At 39.9% G+C, this 21,853-nt stretch overlaps 1 protein-coding gene across 6 annotated transcripts in view; it reads right to left on the reverse strand.

Moving 5' to 3' along the window:
• Positions 1-6,185: 6,185 nt before the first annotated feature.
• Positions 6,186-21,853, reverse strand: part of LOC117948794 (transcription factor SOX-6-like) — a 112,179-nt gene continuing 96,511 nt past the window's right edge. For 5 of the 6 annotated variants that reach the window (XM_034878652.1, XM_034878651.1, XM_034878647.1 and 2 more), the window contains 4 exons: positions 15,069-15,177; positions 13,764-13,934; positions 11,025-11,238; positions 6,186-8,782 (listed from right to left, as the gene is read on the reverse strand). In XM_034878652.1, coding sequence (XP_034734543.1) covers positions 8,437-8,782; positions 11,025-11,238; positions 13,764-13,934; positions 15,069-15,177 — 840 coding nt within the window. In that variant the 3' untranslated portion in view covers positions 6,186-8,436. The remainder of the gene's footprint in view (positions 8,783-11,024; positions 11,239-13,763; positions 13,935-15,068; positions 15,178-21,853) is intronic. The other variant, XM_034878649.1, reaches the window with a different exon arrangement.

Raw genomic sequence — 21,853 nt, forward strand, 5'->3', positions numbered from 1 at the left:
CCCCCCCCCCCCCCCCCCCCCCCGCCCCTCCTGAACAGCTACAGACTCAGAAATGGCACACACTAAGGAAAGGAATTGTGGGACTGGCACTAGTAGCGTTAATTCTGCACCAAGGCTGAATTTTGGGAAAGAGACTTCACATTCAGTATTAGGGAAACATGGTGCTCTCTCTATGTTAAAGCATCCAAAGAATAACATGTCAGGGGACCTTTAATACCCAACAACTGATGTCAGCTCAAATGATTAGACAATTAAACACCCGATTGACAGAACTGTTTTGATCATTCCCCATTTCTTAAATGGGCACTCAGTACTTTGACTTTTAATATTTTAAGTAAAATTTCCTGATTACTGCTATATCTTACTGTACATTATATCATACATTTTAAGTAATATTTTCAATGTAGGCTTGTAACCAAGTATTTTTACAGTTTGACATTACTACTTTAACTTAATTAAAGGATGTGAATACTCCTTCCACCACTGGTTTATACACAACAAATTTGCTCTCTGTAAGAAATTGTCACCTGGAGTATGTCCACTGGTGGCATGTTGCTTCAATGCAAAGTGACGCTACCATGTGATACAGCAGTGAAAGTTTGTGGAGATGACGGAGGGGTGGATGTCAGAGCATCCAATGCTCATTAGTTCAACTCTCTAATCCTTCAAATCTGCATTGACTTTTTAAAATTAAACCAAGACCACAACCTTTCTCAAAATGTAACCAAGTGCTTTAGTTGCCTAGCCTTGTGATCTATTTGCCATTACCACAATATTTCCAGAACCTTCACCAAGTGCTTTGAGTTGCCCAAACATAATCATGAAGCCCTTAATCGTGCGTTAGATGCCAAGAGCAGATACTGGAGGAAAAACAAGTGAAAAACTTTTAGATTAAAGTTCTCTACAGGGTCCAAGGTTTTAGAAGCTGTTCTGGAGCTTTTGATCATATGGCATTACCTTAATTGGTTGCTTGTAAGCAATTATATGCTCAAATTTTCATTTTTACGAACGCCTTAGGAACTTCTTATTCATTTTTGGCTTCACAAATTGAGACTGAATATTTATTCTTGACATGAGTAACAACAGTTGAGAAAAGAACAAAGTTATGGTTTTGCATTTCATTTATTTCATTTATTTAACCCTTGTGTTGTCTTCAGGTCAAATTTGACCTGTTTTTTATAACATTTGTCAGAAATGAGGGTTTCTAAATTGAATAACATGGAAATAACATGGATGATTGATTCCACACATCGCGCTTTGCAAGTAAAACAAAAGCGAGGATCTCTACCTTCATTGAAAAAAAAATATTGCATTTGAAAAAAAAAAACTTTCAAACCCAGAATGAACGTTGACATTTACCCTTCTGTAATTATCCTTCATTTAATAGTCTAAATAATTCATAATTTCTGCTTTTTTAACTTAAGAATTGGGTGTAATTTCCTAAACATGAAGTTTATTGACCAGAAATTCCAAAAATGTAGTAATTGTTAAACTTAATAATACATTGGTGTGAGTGGTGTTCATGCATGGTTCTAAAAAGAAGCGTTAAACGTAAAAAAAAAAAGATCCAAAAACATTGATGAAAAAGAACCAAAAGTGTCAATAAAAGACAAAAAAACATCCAAAAAAGTGTCAATTTTCAGGACAAGTACATGGTTGAATGGAAGACAAGGGTTAACAGAGACAATACTCATTAATCAACAGCAAAGCATCAGTAAATGAGCCAGATGTAGCTCAGCAGACTAATTTTCATTTGTTGTCCCTGGCCAGTTTGAAAATGACAACCTAAAAAAAAAAAAAAGTGCATTAAAATGACGTTTCAGTCACCATAACCTACTGTATGTATCATCATGTTTCATCCAAAACATATTAGTATTAACCATTGGGTTAGGGTTCAGGTTAATTAGTTGTTTTTTCTTCCAAAAAAAACAGAATGTGTGTTTAAATTTTAATGTGATGACATATTACATTATGTTTGCCTCGCACTTGCATGGAACGGAGATGCGTTCAAGTGGGACACTTTAACAGTTTGAAATAACATCGTTGTTTTAACCCAAGGCGGTTGATTTTGTCAACCGCCTGTAGAGATTCACACCATTTGAAATAGTGAACAATAGGTTCGTGTGTAGTCAATGAAACAAACACATCAGACAACATGCAAAATGGAGGCCACGTGCTTGGATATGTCAATGAGTGCCCTCTTCTGCATAACTGTGTCTCGCATCTTTATGTGCTTGGGAAGCACAAAAGGGAATGTGATTGTAGAAGGGATTATGGCGGGTGAAATGAGGGGTCGCAACAATGACGTTCTTTACCTTCTCACGGTCGCACACAGTTCTACTCCTCAAGGCTGCAGCCATGTCTTTGAGTCAAACAATCCAGTTGCTTTCAAAATGCATTTTAACATATAATATTTAATTAGCGGACTAATGCACTTAAAAAGACCCAAGGACTTTCCCTCAAAAAGGAAAAAATGGCCTTTTGTCCATTGCCAATCCCCAAAAAGTGCTGTAGATTTTTTCTTTTGCTTATTATAGTTTAAAAAAGGAAGTATAGGCCTGTATGCAAAGACATTGAAACACAAACGCAATTAAAGCATCTCTTTTCAAAGGCTTTTCTTTTTTTACCCTCGTTTATTCAAATATTGCATTTAGCTTTTTTGTTATTGTTGAAGGCCTCCCAAAGCCGCTGACCCTTGGAATTCTAATAACACCCCCAGTTTATAATTATCACCAATTTTCACTTGCTACGAACGGTCCAACAATGTATTCAAGGAAAGGCTTTACACTACACTTATAAAGGTTTCTTAGAATATTGAAAATACTTTAAAAAATACATGCTTTCTATTCTTTCTATCCGTCTTTCTCTATTATAGAAATCCTCCCACCTTTACAATTTATGAGCAAAAAAAAACTAAATGCCGATGGTCTCTATTCATTTGGATTCCTTTGTAATTTCCCAGTTCATATTGTCCATATTCTGTAGGAACAACCATTAATGGTGTGCATCACTTCCTTTTTCCAGAGTACTTTTAGCTACACTAGTGTTGTGGCTTAAGAGATGTGTAAGTTGGTCTGTCGTTCGGCCTTTGTAGACCTTCGTGGTCCCCAGAGGATGATTCTTACTGACTTTTCCTTGAGTGTCATCATGAGGTTAACATTTGTGGTTTTTAATTAAATGTCTCAACAACTATTAGATGGTTTGCAATGAAATTTACTACAGACGTTAATGTTCCCCTTGGGATGAATTGTAATGACTTTGTTGATCTCCTGACTTTTTTTTTTTAAATCTAGCACCCTCTTTGCTTTGGTTTGTGACATATACTTGTAAAACTAACGCCATCAGCCCTAGCTGTATTTTGTCTTTATGCTAATTAGCAAATATAAGCATGCAACAGGCTGAGTCGCTAGCACGGCTGTATGCTTTAGGTCTTGTTTCCCAGAAAAGACCTACCAGAGAATAGATTTTTGGTACAGTATGAATGTGTATGTTGAGATTATTTTTGTATGTTTAGGTAATAATAATTGAGGGAAAGAACAATGTACTATATATATTTTTTCATAAGAACACAAATGACAGTGTGTTTAACCGCAATTAATCCTAACCTTTCAATGAATTTACTCTTGACTTCAGGTAACATTACAATTAATAAACCAGTCTTTTCATGTCAAAGTTTTACAAAACCTGAAAGTCTAAAATAAAAGAATGTAGAAAACGTTTTACCTGCAAAATGATCCATTTGTGGAACATGGTCAGCTCAATGAAAGAGCAAAAGTAGTAATTCATTCCCCTATTAAATCAAAAGCGTTTGAATGATTATGCATCATGAGCTCTTGGCTCAAAGAGGCTGGTCATTCTGTGCGCTTTAATGAGTAGTGGAGCCTCCATGATCATAAACAGGGTGCTTAGATGCCTCATTGGAAAAGCCTATCCAACACGTCTGAAGGGGGCTCCTCCTTTATAATAACAATTTATAATTCTCTTGATCTGAAAGGTCTGATCGGTGAGGACAAGAAAGGAAAAAAAGAAAGGATCTTGTCTTCTGTAGTCTTTGAGATGGTTTTGGAAAATCAAAAAGTGAATTTGCCGAAAGGGCCCACTCGAGACGAGCCTTTCATGACGAATGCGTGTCATTATGCTTCATCATCACCACACGCACCAAACCCACAAGAAAAGAAAGGTAGAGTCAAAGTCTGTATAATCACTGCTCAGCTCATTACCATGTCAGTTTCTCCCTCGCTGAAGAAGAACACTTGGCACGGTAACTGGGCAAGCTGTCAGCTTCAAAATATCCGGTTTAAACTCCTGCAGTGTTGTTTGTAAGTAATGTAACAGCCTTTGAAAGAAGGATGTTTTCACATTCTGCACTGCTGTACTCACCTTAAATCTCATTTTGGGACGTGCTCATAACAACATGAGTTTGTGACATTACAAGTAGTTGAGATAAACGTTAAAAATGAAGAATATTTACATATTTCAATGATAGGGTAATTTAAGAATCAGCAATTCAAATTTAAATTATTGTTGTTTTAAAAACCATAAAGGAAACAACATTTAGGCAGACCTCATTAGGTTAGTTAAATTACAGTCATCAGTTAAATTACCACAGAAAACTGGTCTCTCAACTTTTCATTTATGACTAATTTTTCTCTCACACTCAATGCACTCAAATTCTTAAAATGATTAAGAAAGCGGGCCCATTTGAGTTTTCTTTGATAATATTTTTTTGTTGAGTGTTAATCTCTTTACATTTATCTACCGGTAGTTTTAACAACTGTCAGTATCCTGCAAACTAAATGGTAGGTTACATTTGTTTCCTTCAGGGATAAATGAAGTTTGTATATACTACGAGTGTATAAGCTCCGAAACTATGACCGCGCTGTAATGAACTACACTCTCCTTTGTTAAGGTGCTGAAAGCTTTACATACACTGACCAAAATGTGCACACACAGAAACAATGTGTCAACTTGCAAACAGCTAATGTTCATCCTGCAGAAAGGAAAAAAAGGAAATGTATATTATGATGACTTATTTAACGAGATTAGCATGGCAACAGCACAAGTATGATTTCAAACACCCCTCCCAACTAAAGGCTATAGCGCATGCACACACACACACACACACACACACACACACACACATACATACACACACACACATACACACACACACACACACACACACACACACACAGGAGTGTGTGACAAACTTGCCGGCGCCCCTCGCATGGTGACGCTACAGTTGATTTGGGAATAACAATTAGATTTATGATGTGGCTGCATATGGCTGAGCCCTCTGTTTCTCTCTCTGAAATGCTGGGATTGGCTGCAGCGAGCACCGGCGCCGTGGCGTTTACACCACAGCTCAGTCAGAATGTGTGGCGTTACCTCACACACACACTCATACACACGCACACAATGGAACAATAGGCCACATTTACTGCAATGAGCCACCAAAATATAGACCAAGTGGAATAGCTTGACTTTGGAAACATAAAGCCTTGTGTTGGAAATTATTAGATGCCTGAGAGCACTAGCTAATGGAAATGAAAATTCATGCAGCACTACCTGTAACATGTGCACAGTGCTTTCATATGCACAACACAATACCAATGTTTTTCTGCAAATGGAACAGTTATACAAAATATGTAATATCTTTTCTCTCCACAAAAGTCATAGAAGCACTTGAAAAGCAGTGATGAAGGGACAGATGTGTAAGGAAAAATCTCAAGTCTTTACTTTTTATTTATTTATTTTTTTTGATTGTCTTTCTCACCAAGTTGTACTGACACTTTTTAGAGCCAACGCTGGCTAATAAATACAATGAAATGTTAAAACGCACAATTGAATTTCAAATACAATACTCATCACAAAATGTATGTGACCAGGAAACTTATGTTCTGCTTCTGCCAGGCACAACTGACAAGAGCATGAGGTTTTAAAGAGATCAGAGGCGATGTGACCCCTTTAGGCGGCACTAGAGCTGTGGCAACAAAACTTGCTTCAAATAATGAAATGTGTCTAAAGACATGGTAATTTACTTGTGCCTGGCATGTAGGAGGCTTCCTATAGTGACCTTTGACTGTTCTAATTTATCATGTTGAAAACCAAACAACAACTTCACATTAGTCAATACTAAAAAAACAAAAACATAGAATTTATATCCAGTGCTTAGAATGCGTATGACACTAAGAGAAATGTCTATGCATTAGGCTTCTTTTTTTTTACTGTGATGCAAGCAAAAACCAATGTTCAGTCCCAGCTTGTGAAGCAAGTAAAAACTGCCAGATATGGTCAGAATTATGGATTCATGAAGAAGTGTGAAACAGCTGACAGCCGAACAGAGCACCTAGAAACCACCCGAGGTCACAGGTGTTCAAAATGTTCAAAATGTGTGTTGAACGAGACAAAGAAAAAATGTGATGTGTCTAGAGAGAAAGAATGTGACATTTGAGTAAAATAGAGGAAAAAGAGTGCACACCCAGATTGGCGCTGACCACGGTGCCGCACCGAGACGAAAGAGGAACATCTTGGTTCAGACTGTGGAAACACTTTGCTCTGACTGATGAATGACTGAGAAGCCGATTGAGATCTATGCACTTTTTTCCCTCTATTCTTCTCTTAATAATTTACTTGTCCTCAAAATATACATGCAACGTAAAAAAAAAGGTACCCTTTTTGAAATACCAGACCTCTTAAACGCATTTTTTGCAACTATATAAATTCTTCTTCTTTTTTTTTTTTAACTCAAGTTTGGTGTTTTCCCACGTGATGCTGAGAAGACATTTACAAATATACACAGGCTAATAAAAATAGTAACATTTTGTACACTTTTGTACCGCTTCAAAACAAAATTCAAAATACAGTGAAGGGATCCAGAATATTAGGAACTTTTTATCCTACAGAAGGGTCCTTCTGACACTGCTCAACAGAGCTATTGGTAGAGGTATCGGTGAACTCTTTAAAGTGTCTCGGCAGAAATTAAGCCCAACAATGTCTCTACCTTTGGCCGGATTGAAAGGTACAAAGTCAAATGCTAAATGTCGGCGTTTGGTTACAACGCACTGCACTTACACACTGCAAGTGTTTGGCCTAAAGGAACTATGGGCAATGTGGTTCGTGAAAGCACCAATGCAGTGGAATTGAAGAACAGACTCTTCTACTGTAACTACATCTCAAAGCTGGAGGGGCTGCCAAAGATCAAAGTGTGTCTGTGTTTGTGTGTGTGTGTGTGTGTGTGTGTGTGTGTTTTTGTGACTGAGCAAGCGTGATGAAAACACATCCTTCCTGAGCTTTGCCTGTGATTGGGCCAGGAGGGGAGCCAGCAGTTACCGAGTAGAAACATCAGATAGAAAAAGCTGATTGTATAAGACTTTTTTGCAGCATTGGAAGTTAAGACTACAACATCCCGAATGAATGTGAATGTAGGTTTGGCACAATTGAAGAAAATCTGTACAATGCCTGGGTACTTACTTACTTACTTACTTATTATTATTTTAATAATAACACTAACAATAATAATAATAATAATAATAATAATAATACTATTAATAATGATAATAATGTGATATGAGGGATTTTGCTCCCATTATTTCATCGGAAATAATTCGTCGGAAAAGTCCTACCACTCTTTTTGTATGAAAACAAAAAAAACAAAAAAACACATTCACAAGCTGGCACATCATACCTGAGCTGGGATATAAAAAAAAACTAACAGTAATGTAATGTAAGCAGTTTGTCAGATGTAGATGCACTGTATTCATTAGAAACAAAAGTAAGACTATAAGATTACAATAGCTAAGATTTATATTAAAACTTTTCAAATTTCAAGTTCTGACAGTCCAGAGTTTGTACAGGCAGTGACCTGTCAGAAAAAAAGTCTATAGAACAAAAAAACAAAAAAAGGAAACAAAAACACAGAAAAGTAAATACATAATGATAGAAACTAAATCACTCCTTAAACATTTAAGACCAAATAGCTGTTGAAGACCAATTCCTGATGCTTCAAAATCCATGCATGCTCTTTACAAACCACACAGCAATGTGTTTGTCGCTCATTTGTCCATCGTACCATTCGCTCTCTCTCCTCTAACTCTTGTCCGCTCCTGTTAAGATTGTCAAAGTGTAGGAAACTAAAGGTCATTGTCAGATGTCCAGATGTCTGTTTTGCTTGTTTTCTTGGGTCACACTTTTTCATCCATCAGCCCTCTTCTTCAAATGGACCTCCATCAAGATACTGCCGAAGAACTTCCTGAGCATGTCCGCTGAGTTTGAATCCTGTCTGGGCATGCTCAGTGCATGGTGCAACATGTCCTGAAAGTTTTCCTGAAGGTCTATAATAAACTGTTTTTAAAAAGGGTCTCTGAGTATAACAGGAGGTGTTTTGTCTCTCTTTTTCTTTCTTTTTCTCTTTTACAACGGACACCCTGAGCACACTCAGTTGGCACTGACGGCCTCTCGTGTCTCGTGGTCGCTGCTATAGTCTGACTTGGGCTCGTCCTCAAAGTCCTCATACATGTCCATGTCGTCGTCTCCGTTGGTGGGGTCGCTGGGCAGATCCAAGGCTCTGACCCTGCCCCCGTTGCTGCCTACGCCGCCAGGCTCGGACTTCATCCTGTACGTGCTCTGAATGACAGGGATGGCGGGTTCAGGGCTGGCTGAGTTGCTTGAGCAGTCTGAGGTCAGGTGTGGGGATTGCGTGGCTGCCGTTGCCATGGTTATGGCACCTGGGTAAACTCCAACTCCACCGGGACCGTTGTTGAGAGGAATCGGTGGCTGAGGCCTGAGGAACAAGGAGACAAGAGAAGGTTAAAAAAATAACATACTAAACAAAGGATTCTTAATAAGTATAAGTAAACAAGTAATACATAACCCAACGTGGAATAAGAATTCATAAAATGTCATGGGAAAGTACATAAATGAGTACATGTAAGACAGAAAAGACTGTGAGGCTACACATCGGTCTTCTGAGCTAAAGGATAATGTCAACATGCTACAAACAAGCTCACAACGACAATGCTAACATGCTGTGTTTTAAGCTATGGCGTTTAACATGTCATCCGTTGCTAATTAGCACTAAACACAAAGTACAGCGTAGGCTAATGTGATTGTCGCCAGTTTTGCAGGTATTTTGACATAAACCAAAGTATTGGCCAAACTTAAATGTTGAAGAGATACTGTCTGTCTGCTAAATGTCTTGGCAATCTATCGGATAGTTGTTGGGACTTTTCATACAAAACCACAAATGTCAACCTAATGGAAACGTCGGGGGATCGCTATACATCAGTACGATTCATCCTCTGGGGAAAATGAATGTCAAGTACAAAATACCATAGCAATCCTTTTGATAGTTGATGAGATCTTTTAGTCTGAGATAAAAGTGGTGGACAACAAACGTGGCTTAAAACAAGTAAACCCTAACCCTAAAAAAACTAAGAAAGAGGTTTCATAAAAACTTTTGTTATTGATGAAATTGTGAAAAATTTTAATTATTTGGATATAGCAACTCTTAACTTGTCAACTTGTTACTGTAGATGGTGGACAGATCAGCGTTTGATCAGATATTAATTCATTATGACCTCTTTTCAACAAACTGCTTTGAACAAAACATGAATTCTGAGCCCACTTAAGTTAAACAGCTATGCTTCTCATCTGGTCGGGCATGCCCTAACACGGAGCTCTCCATGACAGCTCACAGTAGCATCGGCTAAATAACCTGCTAAGATATACAGGAGATGGAATGAGGGTAAATGCACATCACTCAATCAGGCCCTCTGGCTCCCTAAATGAGGCACATAAAGCAGGAAAATTGCTGTCACTTTTCTCACCTAACAGTTTTCCCTCCTCCGTCTCCTGAAACAATTACTGACGAAGCTTCTGACAGACTCATTTTCACATTAAACGCTTTAAAACAACACTGGTTTAGTCATACGGAATGTGCCAGCAACTGGTTGTATACGGGCTCCCAGTACATATTTGATCTGATTGAAAGACCAGACCTTTTTTTATGCATTTACTTGACCACACACAGCAAATGTGGCATTCAGCCCGTGACGTCTGCCTCGCTCTCGTTCCCTCTCAAACATCTGCTTATATTTCATATTCCACTATGTCTGTCTGTGTCCAATTTCACTGCCCGCAAGCGCCCAGCATTGTCCTAATTTAATAAATGACAAGCTATTAAAAATCGCTCCTATTCAAAGCCGTGGCCTCTGGTAAATCCATCTCAAGCCCAGGCCACTGTGATGGCTTTAAACACATCCATGGCTGGTTCCCATTAAGACAATGCCACTGTTTTTCCCCTCTGCACTGACTACACTCTTAAAAATATAATGCTCTTCAGCAAAGGTTTAAAGGGTTTTGCAGATACCTTTCATGAAGGGTCTATAAACCTTGATGATCACCTAACAAACCTCTTAAATTGATGCAGTTAAGAATATTTATATTATATGCTATGAAACAGTAAAAAAAAAAAAAAAAAAAAACATCATACTGTATAAAGCGCCACGAAACAACTCCATTGAAAAATAATACCTTTTTCATTTGGTTTTATATTTGGCAATATATTTGGTTTTATATTTTATCTAGCTTATTCTTTTTACCTCTATTCAGGCCAAAGTGGCAGGATGGCATGTGTATTAAAGAGCCAACTGAATTGAAAGGTTACAGGTGCAAAAGCAAGACAAAAAGCCTATGTGTGATCCAAGGCTTGCGGCTGTCAATGCACAATGATGTCTTTTAGAGATGTGCAGAACTCCTTTTAACATTGTACATAATGCAGTGATGGATAAAAATGTGTTGGGCAAGTTGTTTCTGTGGAATTACACCTTGTAAAACTAATTCTTTTAATGTAAAGAATTCCATTGCAAGCAATAAATGAGACATTGTGCCGTCATTCAAATTGAGTTTGAACATCTTCTTCTTCTTCGAAACAAAGGGCTCACCCGGCTTTCTTACAAACCACTTATACAGAACGCTGACTCTGATGTTCAGGGACAACTTTATCTGCTGACACTGGTACTCACCCGACAAAAAACTGCCTCATCTCCTGACGTCTTGACCGCATCATCTGTTTGTACTCTCCGATGCGCAGCTTCTTGCCGTCAATGATGCAGGTTCTCTTGGGCCGTGGCTTGTACTTGTAGTTGGGATATTTCTCCAAATGGATCTTGCTCAGACGGGCCTGTTCCTCATAGTACGGCTGCTTCTCCTGGTTGGTCATAGCTTTCCAACGAGAGCCTGGAGAAAACAATTGAGATTGTTTTATTCTTTCTGTTTTGTTTTAGCTGTATTTAGCTATGTCATAAACCCTATATGTATCTCAGGAAATCAAAATTATAGATTTTAAGAAATATATGTGCATCTGTGTCTTTGTGTCCCAACCGGCAGCGGCAGGTGCCCGCCCACCAGGAGCCTGAGGTTTCTGCCTAAAAGGAAGTTTTTCCTCGCCACTGTTGCACTAAATGCTTGCTCTTGGAGGAATTGTTGGGTCTCTGTAAATTATAGTGTGTTGTCTAGACCGACTCTGTAAAGTGTCTTAAGAAAACTCTTGTTATGAATCGAATTGAATTGACAAAAATTGTGAATTTTAGGGAGTGACACAATCTAAACTTTCTTAAATTTAAGGACTACAGGGAGTGACAATAAAAGGTGTTGATACACGTCTCTGAAATGTTTCAATTGTGCTGGTTGAGCACAGAGGTTGTGTTGCATAGACGTAATGACATGGCTAACATACTTTCACTTCAGCTGAACATTAAATCAATCGTACAAAGTAGATAATAACGTCCTCATCTCTGGTGCTTTCTTAAGGTTGAATGTTGTCATGTGAACAGACACAATCAAGTCTTTAACCAAGGAGGCTGTGGATGTGGATGTGGAGTGGATTACACTCAGCTCCGTCTTTGCTTAAAAAGAATGATACAATGTGTACTTCTTATTCCCCCCCGGTAAGAGGACCTTCTGAACAAGTGGACATGGCCATTACCGCAGGAACGCAGCACATCTGCGAAGCACTCTGATAAGTGATTATACACACTCCGCCTCGCTTCTCTGTTTATCTAGGTTTATCACAAACTACTTTTGTACTTTGGTGACACAGGAAACAGACCGGATTTTTTTAAGCCTGCCACCCACTCCCCAAAGTCCAGCTGTGTTATTACGTTTGAGAGACATGCATTGTACACATGCAGTCAGATACACGTACACAATTGTGCACTTTGTTCCTATATTTGCCACAGAGGCTAGATAAATTGCTGGAAAATCATTTCTTAATGCTTCCTGCTAACAGGATATTACTATTCATATTTGACTGTAAACAACCTTTAAGTAAATAATTCCACTATGACAATGCATTATAATACAAGAAATACATGTCCAAATTAAATTTAAATTCTCGCAGTGAAATCTTTGCACAAATGGTACACGATATACTTGCACTCGTCAAACACAAAACCGTCGCTCTATCAAAGCTCATTCAAAGCTTCAAGTCAGGAACACAGACCCACCTAAGAAAAAGCTATTTGTTAACGTTGCTCCGGTGAAGCATTTACATTCAGCAACCCTCGAGCCCTGCATCAGACAGTGGAGGTCTTCAGAACATTTTGAGAACAACCGTTATGCTCAGCACTGCGTGAATGGCTATCTGTGTCGAGGACGTTAGTATCAACACGGTTACTTTATAACGGAATGCATCCATCACACTAGTCAGGCTGACACAGTGGAGCTCTGTGTGTGAAGTGTTCCAGGTTTAAAAGCACACTAGTCCTTCTTATAGTGTGCAGCCTGCTGGTAATAGACCCTATGAACTGTAGAATACAGAGCCAGAGTAACCCTAATGAGCAAAGAGGCTGACCTGAAGAAAAATGTAAAGGTTTCAAGGACCATCTATTGTCAATTGCAGTGTGTCTTCAAACAAGATGGTGGAAGGAGGTCATATTACTTTTTAAGCCACAAATGTAAGATGTTGAAAAACAGCATTTCTTTTACCTATTTTCACTCAAAATCCCCGGCTTTCTTAAGAAACTGGTTTGAACTGATTTCCACGTGGATTTTTTTGTCCCAACTCAATTGAAAAGATAGAAAGAAAGTGATTGCCACAGTTTTTAGTGAACAAGGTCCTCTCAAGGAAAAAACAGCACAGAAAATGCTTCTGGTAACAGAGAGTCGAGAGGAAAATGGGTGGTATATGCAAATAAACATTTATCCTATTTTTTCCCATTTACTAATATGCAACACAAACACTGAAACAATAATTCCCCCCAACTACATATGACAAGTTAACACAAGGAGATAAACATGAGGGCAATCCTCCAAAAGCAGAATTTACAGTACAAGGTTCAGGCCTGATATTTGTAGGAGTTTAGGTTTAGCGATTGAGTTTCTCTCCCCTGTCAAAGTTAACTTATTTCATGCATTGTAGTCTTTTTAGCTGTGGGCATCTACCCTGGAAATCCAGAGTTCTCGCGAGACAATTTGAATTTGCTCAGCGAGTGACTCTGGTATCGAGTAATGCTGCTCATTAACTATCCTCTTGTAGCCGAGTGCACCAATCACATCGGTGTATCTGATATAGGTGAGATATTTAAATAGGGCTTGGTGCCGCCTCTCGAGATGTGTGACTTTCATTACTCAATGCCAGACCCTTAATCTGTCAGATTCGGGTCTGGATTTCCAAGCTATTGGATATCTCAGGAATATTTTGTTGTATCTGTGTACAATGACAAATAAAGTATCTTATCTCTTATGAAGCCATAATGTCTCACCTAGAATCTTGCTGATGTTGGAGTTGTGCATGTCAGGGAAGGTCTGCAGGATCTTTCTCCTCTCGTCTTTGGCCCACACCATGAAGGCGTTCATGGGCCTCTTGATGTGGGGCTCTGCGTTGCTCCTCCCCCGCGCCTCCCTGAACACTCTCGCCTCTGTGATATTACTCCCTGTGAGACACAAAGGAATAACAAATACACATTTATCTTTTATTCCTTTACGCTTGAAATTCATGATATTGCTCACATGTGGATGAGCACTTCCTGTTAGTTTCTTCAGCCCTTGATCCTTGAGAGAGGATGTACTATTGAACAAAAGTATAACAAAAGTCTGATGGGGTCTTGCTGGGATGCCCTCAATATGCTCACACAGACACACGTGAGCTATACACAACTTGCTTCTGCCTGATAGTATCTCAGAGCCTTTGCTGCTGTGTTTAGTCACTGATTCTAAACTGAACCACAATGAGAACTCCTTAACTCCTCATCTCATGTAAACAGTGGTGCTCTATGAGTAACAGGTGGGTTGGAAGAAAATAAATTTTTTTTAACCCCAACTAAGCATCTGCTAACTGTATGCAATACACAGTACATGAAGTGTTGTTATCATTTATTAAAAAAAAAGAGAATTCTTATTTGCAGTACACTTCTTCAACCCTTAGCCACAACAGACTGGTTGTCTGTCTTCACCTGCTTTTGTTTGCATACTTGTATTGGGTAGGATCTTGTGTCACAAACACTTGTTGTGGAGAAAATTCAGCCTTGTATCATGTATTTGCAGGAATAATAGTGTTAACAATTTCAAGAGTCAACAAAGTTGACATAGAACACTCTGTTTAGCTGTTGAGGGTGTCCTTCACCGAAGCTTCCTGAGGAGCACAGTAAATATTTGTATTCCCTACATACCTGCATGTTCTGGCTTTCTGGAAGATGCCTTCTTCTTTATTGTAGATTTGTTAAAAGGCAGACCACCAAAAGTAGAACCTTTTCTAAGTGGGGCCCACGGAGTTCACAAGGGTTACTGGTATCAATGTAGTCTGAACACGATATGACTTCTTCTAACTGAGACTCTGCTTCTCAAAACTCCAGCAGCTCCTTTCTGATATATCCCTCTAGCCTTTCCATTCACTCATGTCTTTTGTGCATCTGTATACATTTCTGAAGATTATAAGCAACCAGCATGAGGAGTGCAAGAGTCATGAAAGTAGGCAAAACAAGCCAAATTTAACGTTCATATGGACAAATGGAAGAAGAATATAATAGAGGCACAAAAACTGCACAGAGATAGGCAGTGGAGGTGCTTACCATCCAGATCTTCTGGTCTCGTCAGGTCAATGACTCGGTGGACCATCTTCCCAGCATCCTCCCCGAGCTTCCCCAGGTGTTGGCTCAGCGTCTCATAATGCAGTCGCTCCTGCGACACAAGAAAAAATACGAGAGGTTATTCAAAGCAAGCTGCAAACAAATACGCTGCGGCTGCAGCACTGCTGAAATTTGAGAGACGTGAGGTGAGGTGTGCCCAAAATAAAAAATGTTTTTTTTAAGTTTTCTATTCCAATTTGGTTATTATCATGTAATGTCTAGATAAGGTCCCTGTGTATGCCCGGCATCTTTTAAATTGGGTCACTAGAGATAACTGTGATGGTAATGCGAATATTAACTACAGTAATTGCTGGATTGAGTTGGCATGGAGGGAAGTCAAGCACAGACCCCATAAATGGGCAGTTTATTTTGATGCAGCTTCAGTACTTTTCTCACAGTATCTGAGGAAAGTGAGTCATAATGTTTGTAATGTGATAAGCTAACAGACGAGTCACAGCCCCTTCGGGGCCATGCTAATCACTTTTCTCAACCTCCCATCATCAAGCGCTCTCTCCGATTGTGCCTTGTGTCTGCAACTTAACTTTGGAGACAAATAACTTCCACAAGCAGCCTGCCTTAGGACCTTCCAGCTAAAATTACCCCACCACGCTCCCAAACTGTGGTATAAAACATTGAACTCTCCACACAGCTACCGCACATCCACACTCCTCTTCTCCTCTCTTCTCCCCTGCCTTCCCTCCCTTCCTCCCTCTCGGCTCTCCTCCTTTTTCTGGTGACAGAGGCATTTTGTTTGACGCAAGGAATGGTTACCGGGTGAAGTCATGCCGCGGTAGTTGCTGGCAAAGTTGTTGGAACTTAGGGGCCGGCGTGTATATGTGTGTGTGTGTGTGTGTGTGTGTGTGTGTGTTTATATATGAAGAGCCGACGCAGGCCAATGTCAGCACTACGGCAGGGCTGTAATCAGGCCCACCACAGAACATGTGCCTGGGCAGTACCATGCTCACCGCAGGAAGCAACCGCCTAACAAAAGACTAAAGAAAAGAAAGAAAGAAGGCAGAGGACAGAGGCAGATAGAGGGAGAGAGCTAAAGGAAGAAGACTGGAAAACTCGACCAGAGACAAGAATAAGGCTTGTGGTGCTAAACAAAAGCCTGGGGAAAGTGGTCATTTGATGATGCTTTCAGACTTCTGGAAGTTTGGTTCTCGGTGTGGATTAAATTACTGTAGAACACAACTGCTCTGCTCTAAAGCGCTAGCAGATGCAACACAGAGCATCATTTATGAACACCCTAAGTAAGAGTTAGAGATGCATGAACGTTCCTGGTAAATGGGAGGAGACCAATGGAAAAGTAATGCACAGTAGAGTAAAGTTAGGGATCTGGAAAATGGACTAGGACGCCATCAATAGAGGTAGACTGATCCAAAAAACAGATTACAGTAACAGCAGACCTGGGTAAAAATGTGCAACTATTCCCCGTGGTTGGTCTACTTTTGGTCAACTTGAAGGTTCTTGTGGCAAATGCACTAAGGAGCTGTCTTTTATTTGTTTAGTCAAGATTGAAATAGGTTTGGCCTGTGCGCCTGCTGGTTTGATACTGGACGGCTGCCTTTTGGAACAGCATTATAGACTTTTTTTTGTTCATAACTTTTTCTTTCACGAGACTCCATTTGTATTGTTTCCACGATTGGATTGTGCTCCCCTAAATGCTTTTGTCCTTATCACAGAGGGATTATATGGTTAAAAACCGAGTCTGAGGAATCCTGATGTCCAGGCAGTCCCAGTGAAGAGGAAGCACACTTTTCAGGAAAAACAGGACATGTGTCTCTGAATGGTTTTGAGCCAGTAAATGCCACCCATCATGCACGTACTTGATATCAAAATACTATTTAACCCAGGTCTGAATTGAAACAAAAAGAGTGACACTGGACTTCAAAGCAGACAAGGTGATGAATCAAAGACTAAATAAATTAAACAAAATGAAGGACGCGTGAACTTTGAAAAATTCAAAGTTAAATAAAATCAGTGGGGAAAAGGAGGAACATTAACTTTAAAAACAAATTCTAAACACACTAATGCTTTCACTAGCTCTACAGCCCAATATTGCTGCTGAATGTATATTTCTAAATTTAAGAGACACCCGATTCTTTTTTGTTCCGCCTGGTCTCCCCTCTTCTTGGCCTTTGCGTCTCTCCAGCGTTGCCAGGGTAACACTCCAAACATCACTGTTTTCTTTTTTTCTTCTTTTTTTTGTATCCACACCGTTTTGAGCTCATTACCACAGTTACAACTCGCCTACCGCCAGCACGGCCTGCCTCCAGCTGACCCGCAACCGTTTACTGTCTCCTCCCGGACCAATCAAGTTTGGCAACCTCCTCGCCCCCCCCCCCCCAGCGTTCCCTCTCTCTTCCTATTTCCTTCATCTCTCTTGCTCTCTTTCCTTCTTCAGACTTCGCTATGTGCCGATAGAGCTGTCACTCAGCCCTGTTCTGTTTTTTTCTCCCCCTCCCCTCCACTACTTCTTCTTTTCACCATTCCTCCTATTCATAGCCTTTAACACCAGCAGCAGCAGTCCTCCTCCCCTTGAGGCTCCAACCCCAAAGAGGTAGACACTCAACAGTCTATTTGCAGGTGCCAGACTCAGCTTTGTAGTTTATATTATTATAATGTATATCATTCAGGCTTCAAATACAGCAACGTTACGGTGATCTTTAATCAAGACTTGGAACCGTGTGAGCTGTCGGTTTAACAGGCCCGCTTCCTACAAAGACCAAACTCACCAGCAGAGCCAATATAAACTTCTGTACAACCATTTCCTCCCTCCTCGCCTCCCTCCAGAATCATTCTGTTCTACCGATCTAACAGAAACTGCAAGCATGCCAACCAACTCTATTCAACCGGGTACGGACAAAATACATTTCTCTATTATGGGCCTCATTGATACTTAGACCCTCAGATTTAGAGCTGTGGTAAATGTCAAAACTGTGCAAAAGTTAAGAATAAATCTGAGAGGAATGTGCCTGTATAAGAAGAAAAAAAAGTGAAGACTACTGAATAATTTGTGCAAAACTCAAACTATTTCATTGTTACAAGAAAATAGGATTTGAAACTATTGGGTGAGGACAACATAACTTCTGTTCACCATTAAGCCATTCTGGTGGCTAATTTAGTATTTTCCTAAGCCATACACTACTGCCTTTTCAACTTTCACATTTATGCCGTTGACATTTTGTGTTGCATCATCTCCATTAATTTACTTGAATTTCTTTTCTTTTTTTATCTTGTGAAGGGTTTTGCCTAATTTCTCCCAGATTTCAAATTTCTGGCAGAAGTGGCCCAACTCTTAACCCACCTTTGTATGGCTGCTGAGGGATCAACCTAACTGTTTAATTACGTGAGCAAAGATACCAAAAAACATCCACGTGTCCCCATCATTCAATGTCGAATGATTGTTTCCATACCCAGCATCATCCAAAGTGAGAAAACAGATCTTGAAGCATAAAAAAAAAAAATCCTTCTTATGTGGTGTGTAGATTTACCTGCACTCAGTCTGCCATCACCTACTGTGTTCACCTCTTATGGAAACAGTAGTCCCTTGTGACGCAAAGCAGTGGGTTATTTTTCTATCATATTTCATGTCAACTTTACAAAGCTCCTGTGCAGTGCTGCACCATGCAGATTTCAAACTTCTTCATGTTCTCACTTTATGTTCGAATGAGTTAGAGCCTTAGTGAACAATCTAGCAGGGACATGTGGTCCATTTTGGTGTTTTCATCCACAACATGTCAGCTGAGTAATGTGCAATCTTTCAAAAACATGGTGTTTTCTTTTAAGTGGGTTCAGGGAGTGTTTTGTGGCTGTTTAGATGAAATAAAGTGCACAAGCTTACACACACAAACACACACACAAACACACACATAGTGGCTATTTCAGAGAGGCTTTGGCAGCCGCAGGCCAGCTGGAAGCAACGTAAGCGTAAGGTGATACTCAACAATGCCACTAACTGGCCAGGCCTCATGTCTGTACACCAGCTATAATGACATTAACATGGCCAAGGCCAGTGCAGAGCCAGGACACACACACACACACACCCCCACACACACACACACACACACGCACACACACATACAAAGGAGCGCAGGATCACTTTCAGCTCTTAGGGAAATGTCTATGTTGTTGATGCTTGAAATTAATGCTGTGGGATAAAAATACACAAACAGAGTGAAATAAACACACACACACACACACACACACACACACTCAGACATCACTGCAACGACTCCATTTGTGTTTAATCAGCGTGGGCAATAAATAGCTCAACATTCAATATTACACTAAAACACCATTTACCAGTTGCCTCATTCCCTCCAGGGAAGCCTAACACACTGCACTAGTACAATGTGATAAAACAAAAAGGCTTGGCCAGAGCTTCAAAGTTTCTGAGCAGAGGATCTGGGCAACAAATGTATTCAAAGAACAAAAAAACAACACACAAATCCAAGGTAAAGAAAAAGAGCTGGTCTCGCTGCTTCCCGAGGTGGAGCGGGTGAGTCACACGCTCAGTATCCAGCAAGTTTCATCCATGAATTGTTTAAGACAGAGCAAAGCCTTTGAGTACTTTAGAAAGAAGAAAAAACACACACACACAAAAACTTCTCCATCCCAATGAAAAAACTATGAGTCTTTGAGCTGCTGTTCTTAGGTAACCAATAACAAACTGACAACAAACACCAAGGCCTGCTGTCGTCCTCGAACCGGAAACAATTACTTTGAGAGTTTCCAAATGAGCTTTTTATTACGAGGCATGGAGCTATAAACCAAATTACTGCATTGCATTGGTTTTGTTCTTATAAAGTTGGAAAATATAGAACTTGAGAAGCAAACAGGGCTCTCCCTGCAATATTCTCACCTTCATCTGCAATCATTTCGATGTTAACTTTGTACAAAAATCTCTTTTTGACTTAACTTATTTGAAAACGTTTAAGGGAATCTTCACCCGACCTGTAGCAACCAACTCAAATTAAATCGTAATAAACTATTTATTAGTATAGGCTGTTGTATAATTTATAAGTATGAGTTTCCCAGTGTTTACTAGCATAATGACTTATATAAAAAAAAGTCAACTTGGGAATGAGGATAAGTACAGCAAAGATATATTTTGCCAAATTTTGGATGTTTTCCTTCTGAAGATGCAAGGCAAACAAGTCCAAAAAAATTCAAAACAGCCTATCCTTGGAGTGCACCAATCATGACCTACTTGGGGTTGTTGGGTTCAAAGTCCCCACCCCTAAAATATTCATGAGTTCCTCTCCTCCTCCGTTTCCTCATCCTTGCAAGCAACACGGGATCAATTGCGCAGGAGAGGCGGTCTAATTATGTTCTCTATATTACGGAATGTCGGATCCCTGGAATCTGCGATTGGCTGATCAGACTGATTGAAGATGTTTTGGAATATGGATGTCCCTCTGGGTATAAGCTCCTGGTACAAAGGCCCTGTCTCCCACATGGAGGGGGGAGCTCCCTTCACCCGAGAAAGGCCCTTTAATTGGGCTAAGACCTCGAGGCCGGGATTCCCCCCTCTAGGGCAAGTGGAGAGCTGGACTCCATTATACACACGTACACACGTACACACACACACACACGCACACACGCACACACACACACACACACACACACACACACACACACACACACACACACACATTATTGTTAACACCATCTCTTCTCCCAAAAAACACCCACTCAGTCTCAGTCAAGCCAGGCACACAAATTCACTCACACACACACACACTCACTCACACACACACACACACACACACACACACACAATCACACACACAATCTCACACACACACACACGCCAAAACCATCACTTGTCATTGGCCCAGCTGCTCCCTCTTCAAAGCTGTTGGCTTCTGGGTGGCCGTGGAGATGAGAGAAGAAAAGAGAGGTCCTCAAGAGTTGCAGCTCTAGCCAAACAACACCAAATATCATCCATGAATATTCTTCAGACTTGTGCACAAGCTGAGCAGAGACCTTGAATGCTCGGCCAACGGAGAAAATAAGACACAGGAGCGAGGGGTTTGGAGTTGAAGATTTGTGTCTGTGTGTGCCGGTGTGTGTGTGTTTGTTTGTGTGTGTGCAAAAAAACAAGAGAGAATATTATGTGGACCTGAACACTGTATAAATGCAAAAGAGATCTTCCTTTTTTCTCCTCACCGCATGCTCCTTCAGCTGTGGGCAGTTTTAGAAAATGTGTCCACATCTTAAACTAAAGGAAGAGCAGTGATAACACATTGTAAAATTAAAGGTCTGGGATATGGGACATGTGATATGTAGTGAAAGTGTTTTAATTTCTATTTTAATTCTTATTTAATAAGCTAGAGTTGTTTCCTTGTTGTACTTATTTAGCAAGTTTAAGATGTGATTTTTATGTTTGTGTGATAGTTTCTATTGTTTATATAACATTTTGAAGGGTACGATTACTTTGAAATATCTGTGTTGGAGGTACACCTTTCTTTAAAGGTTGGTAAATAAAATTGGTCAAAAGATGTTCATTGAATGAAGTTCAGACTCTTGGAGCAAGGTGTGAAGTGTTGCTGAGTTGTTCCCTCGCAGTTAAGCGTAAGTCCAAAAATATTTTGTCAGCAACATGTAGGCCTACATGTCCATCTGGTATCAAAATTAAATACACTCATTATGTAAAATAATACATTAAAGTGCCCATATTATTGGAAAAAAACACTTTGTTTCTGGGATTTGGGGTTATT

This window comes from Etheostoma cragini, chromosome 8 (assembly GCF_013103735.1).
Source record: "Etheostoma cragini isolate CJK2018 chromosome 8, CSU_Ecrag_1.0, whole genome shotgun sequence".
NCBI classification, from domain to species: domain Eukaryota; kingdom Metazoa; phylum Chordata; class Actinopteri; order Perciformes; family Percidae; genus Etheostoma; species Etheostoma cragini.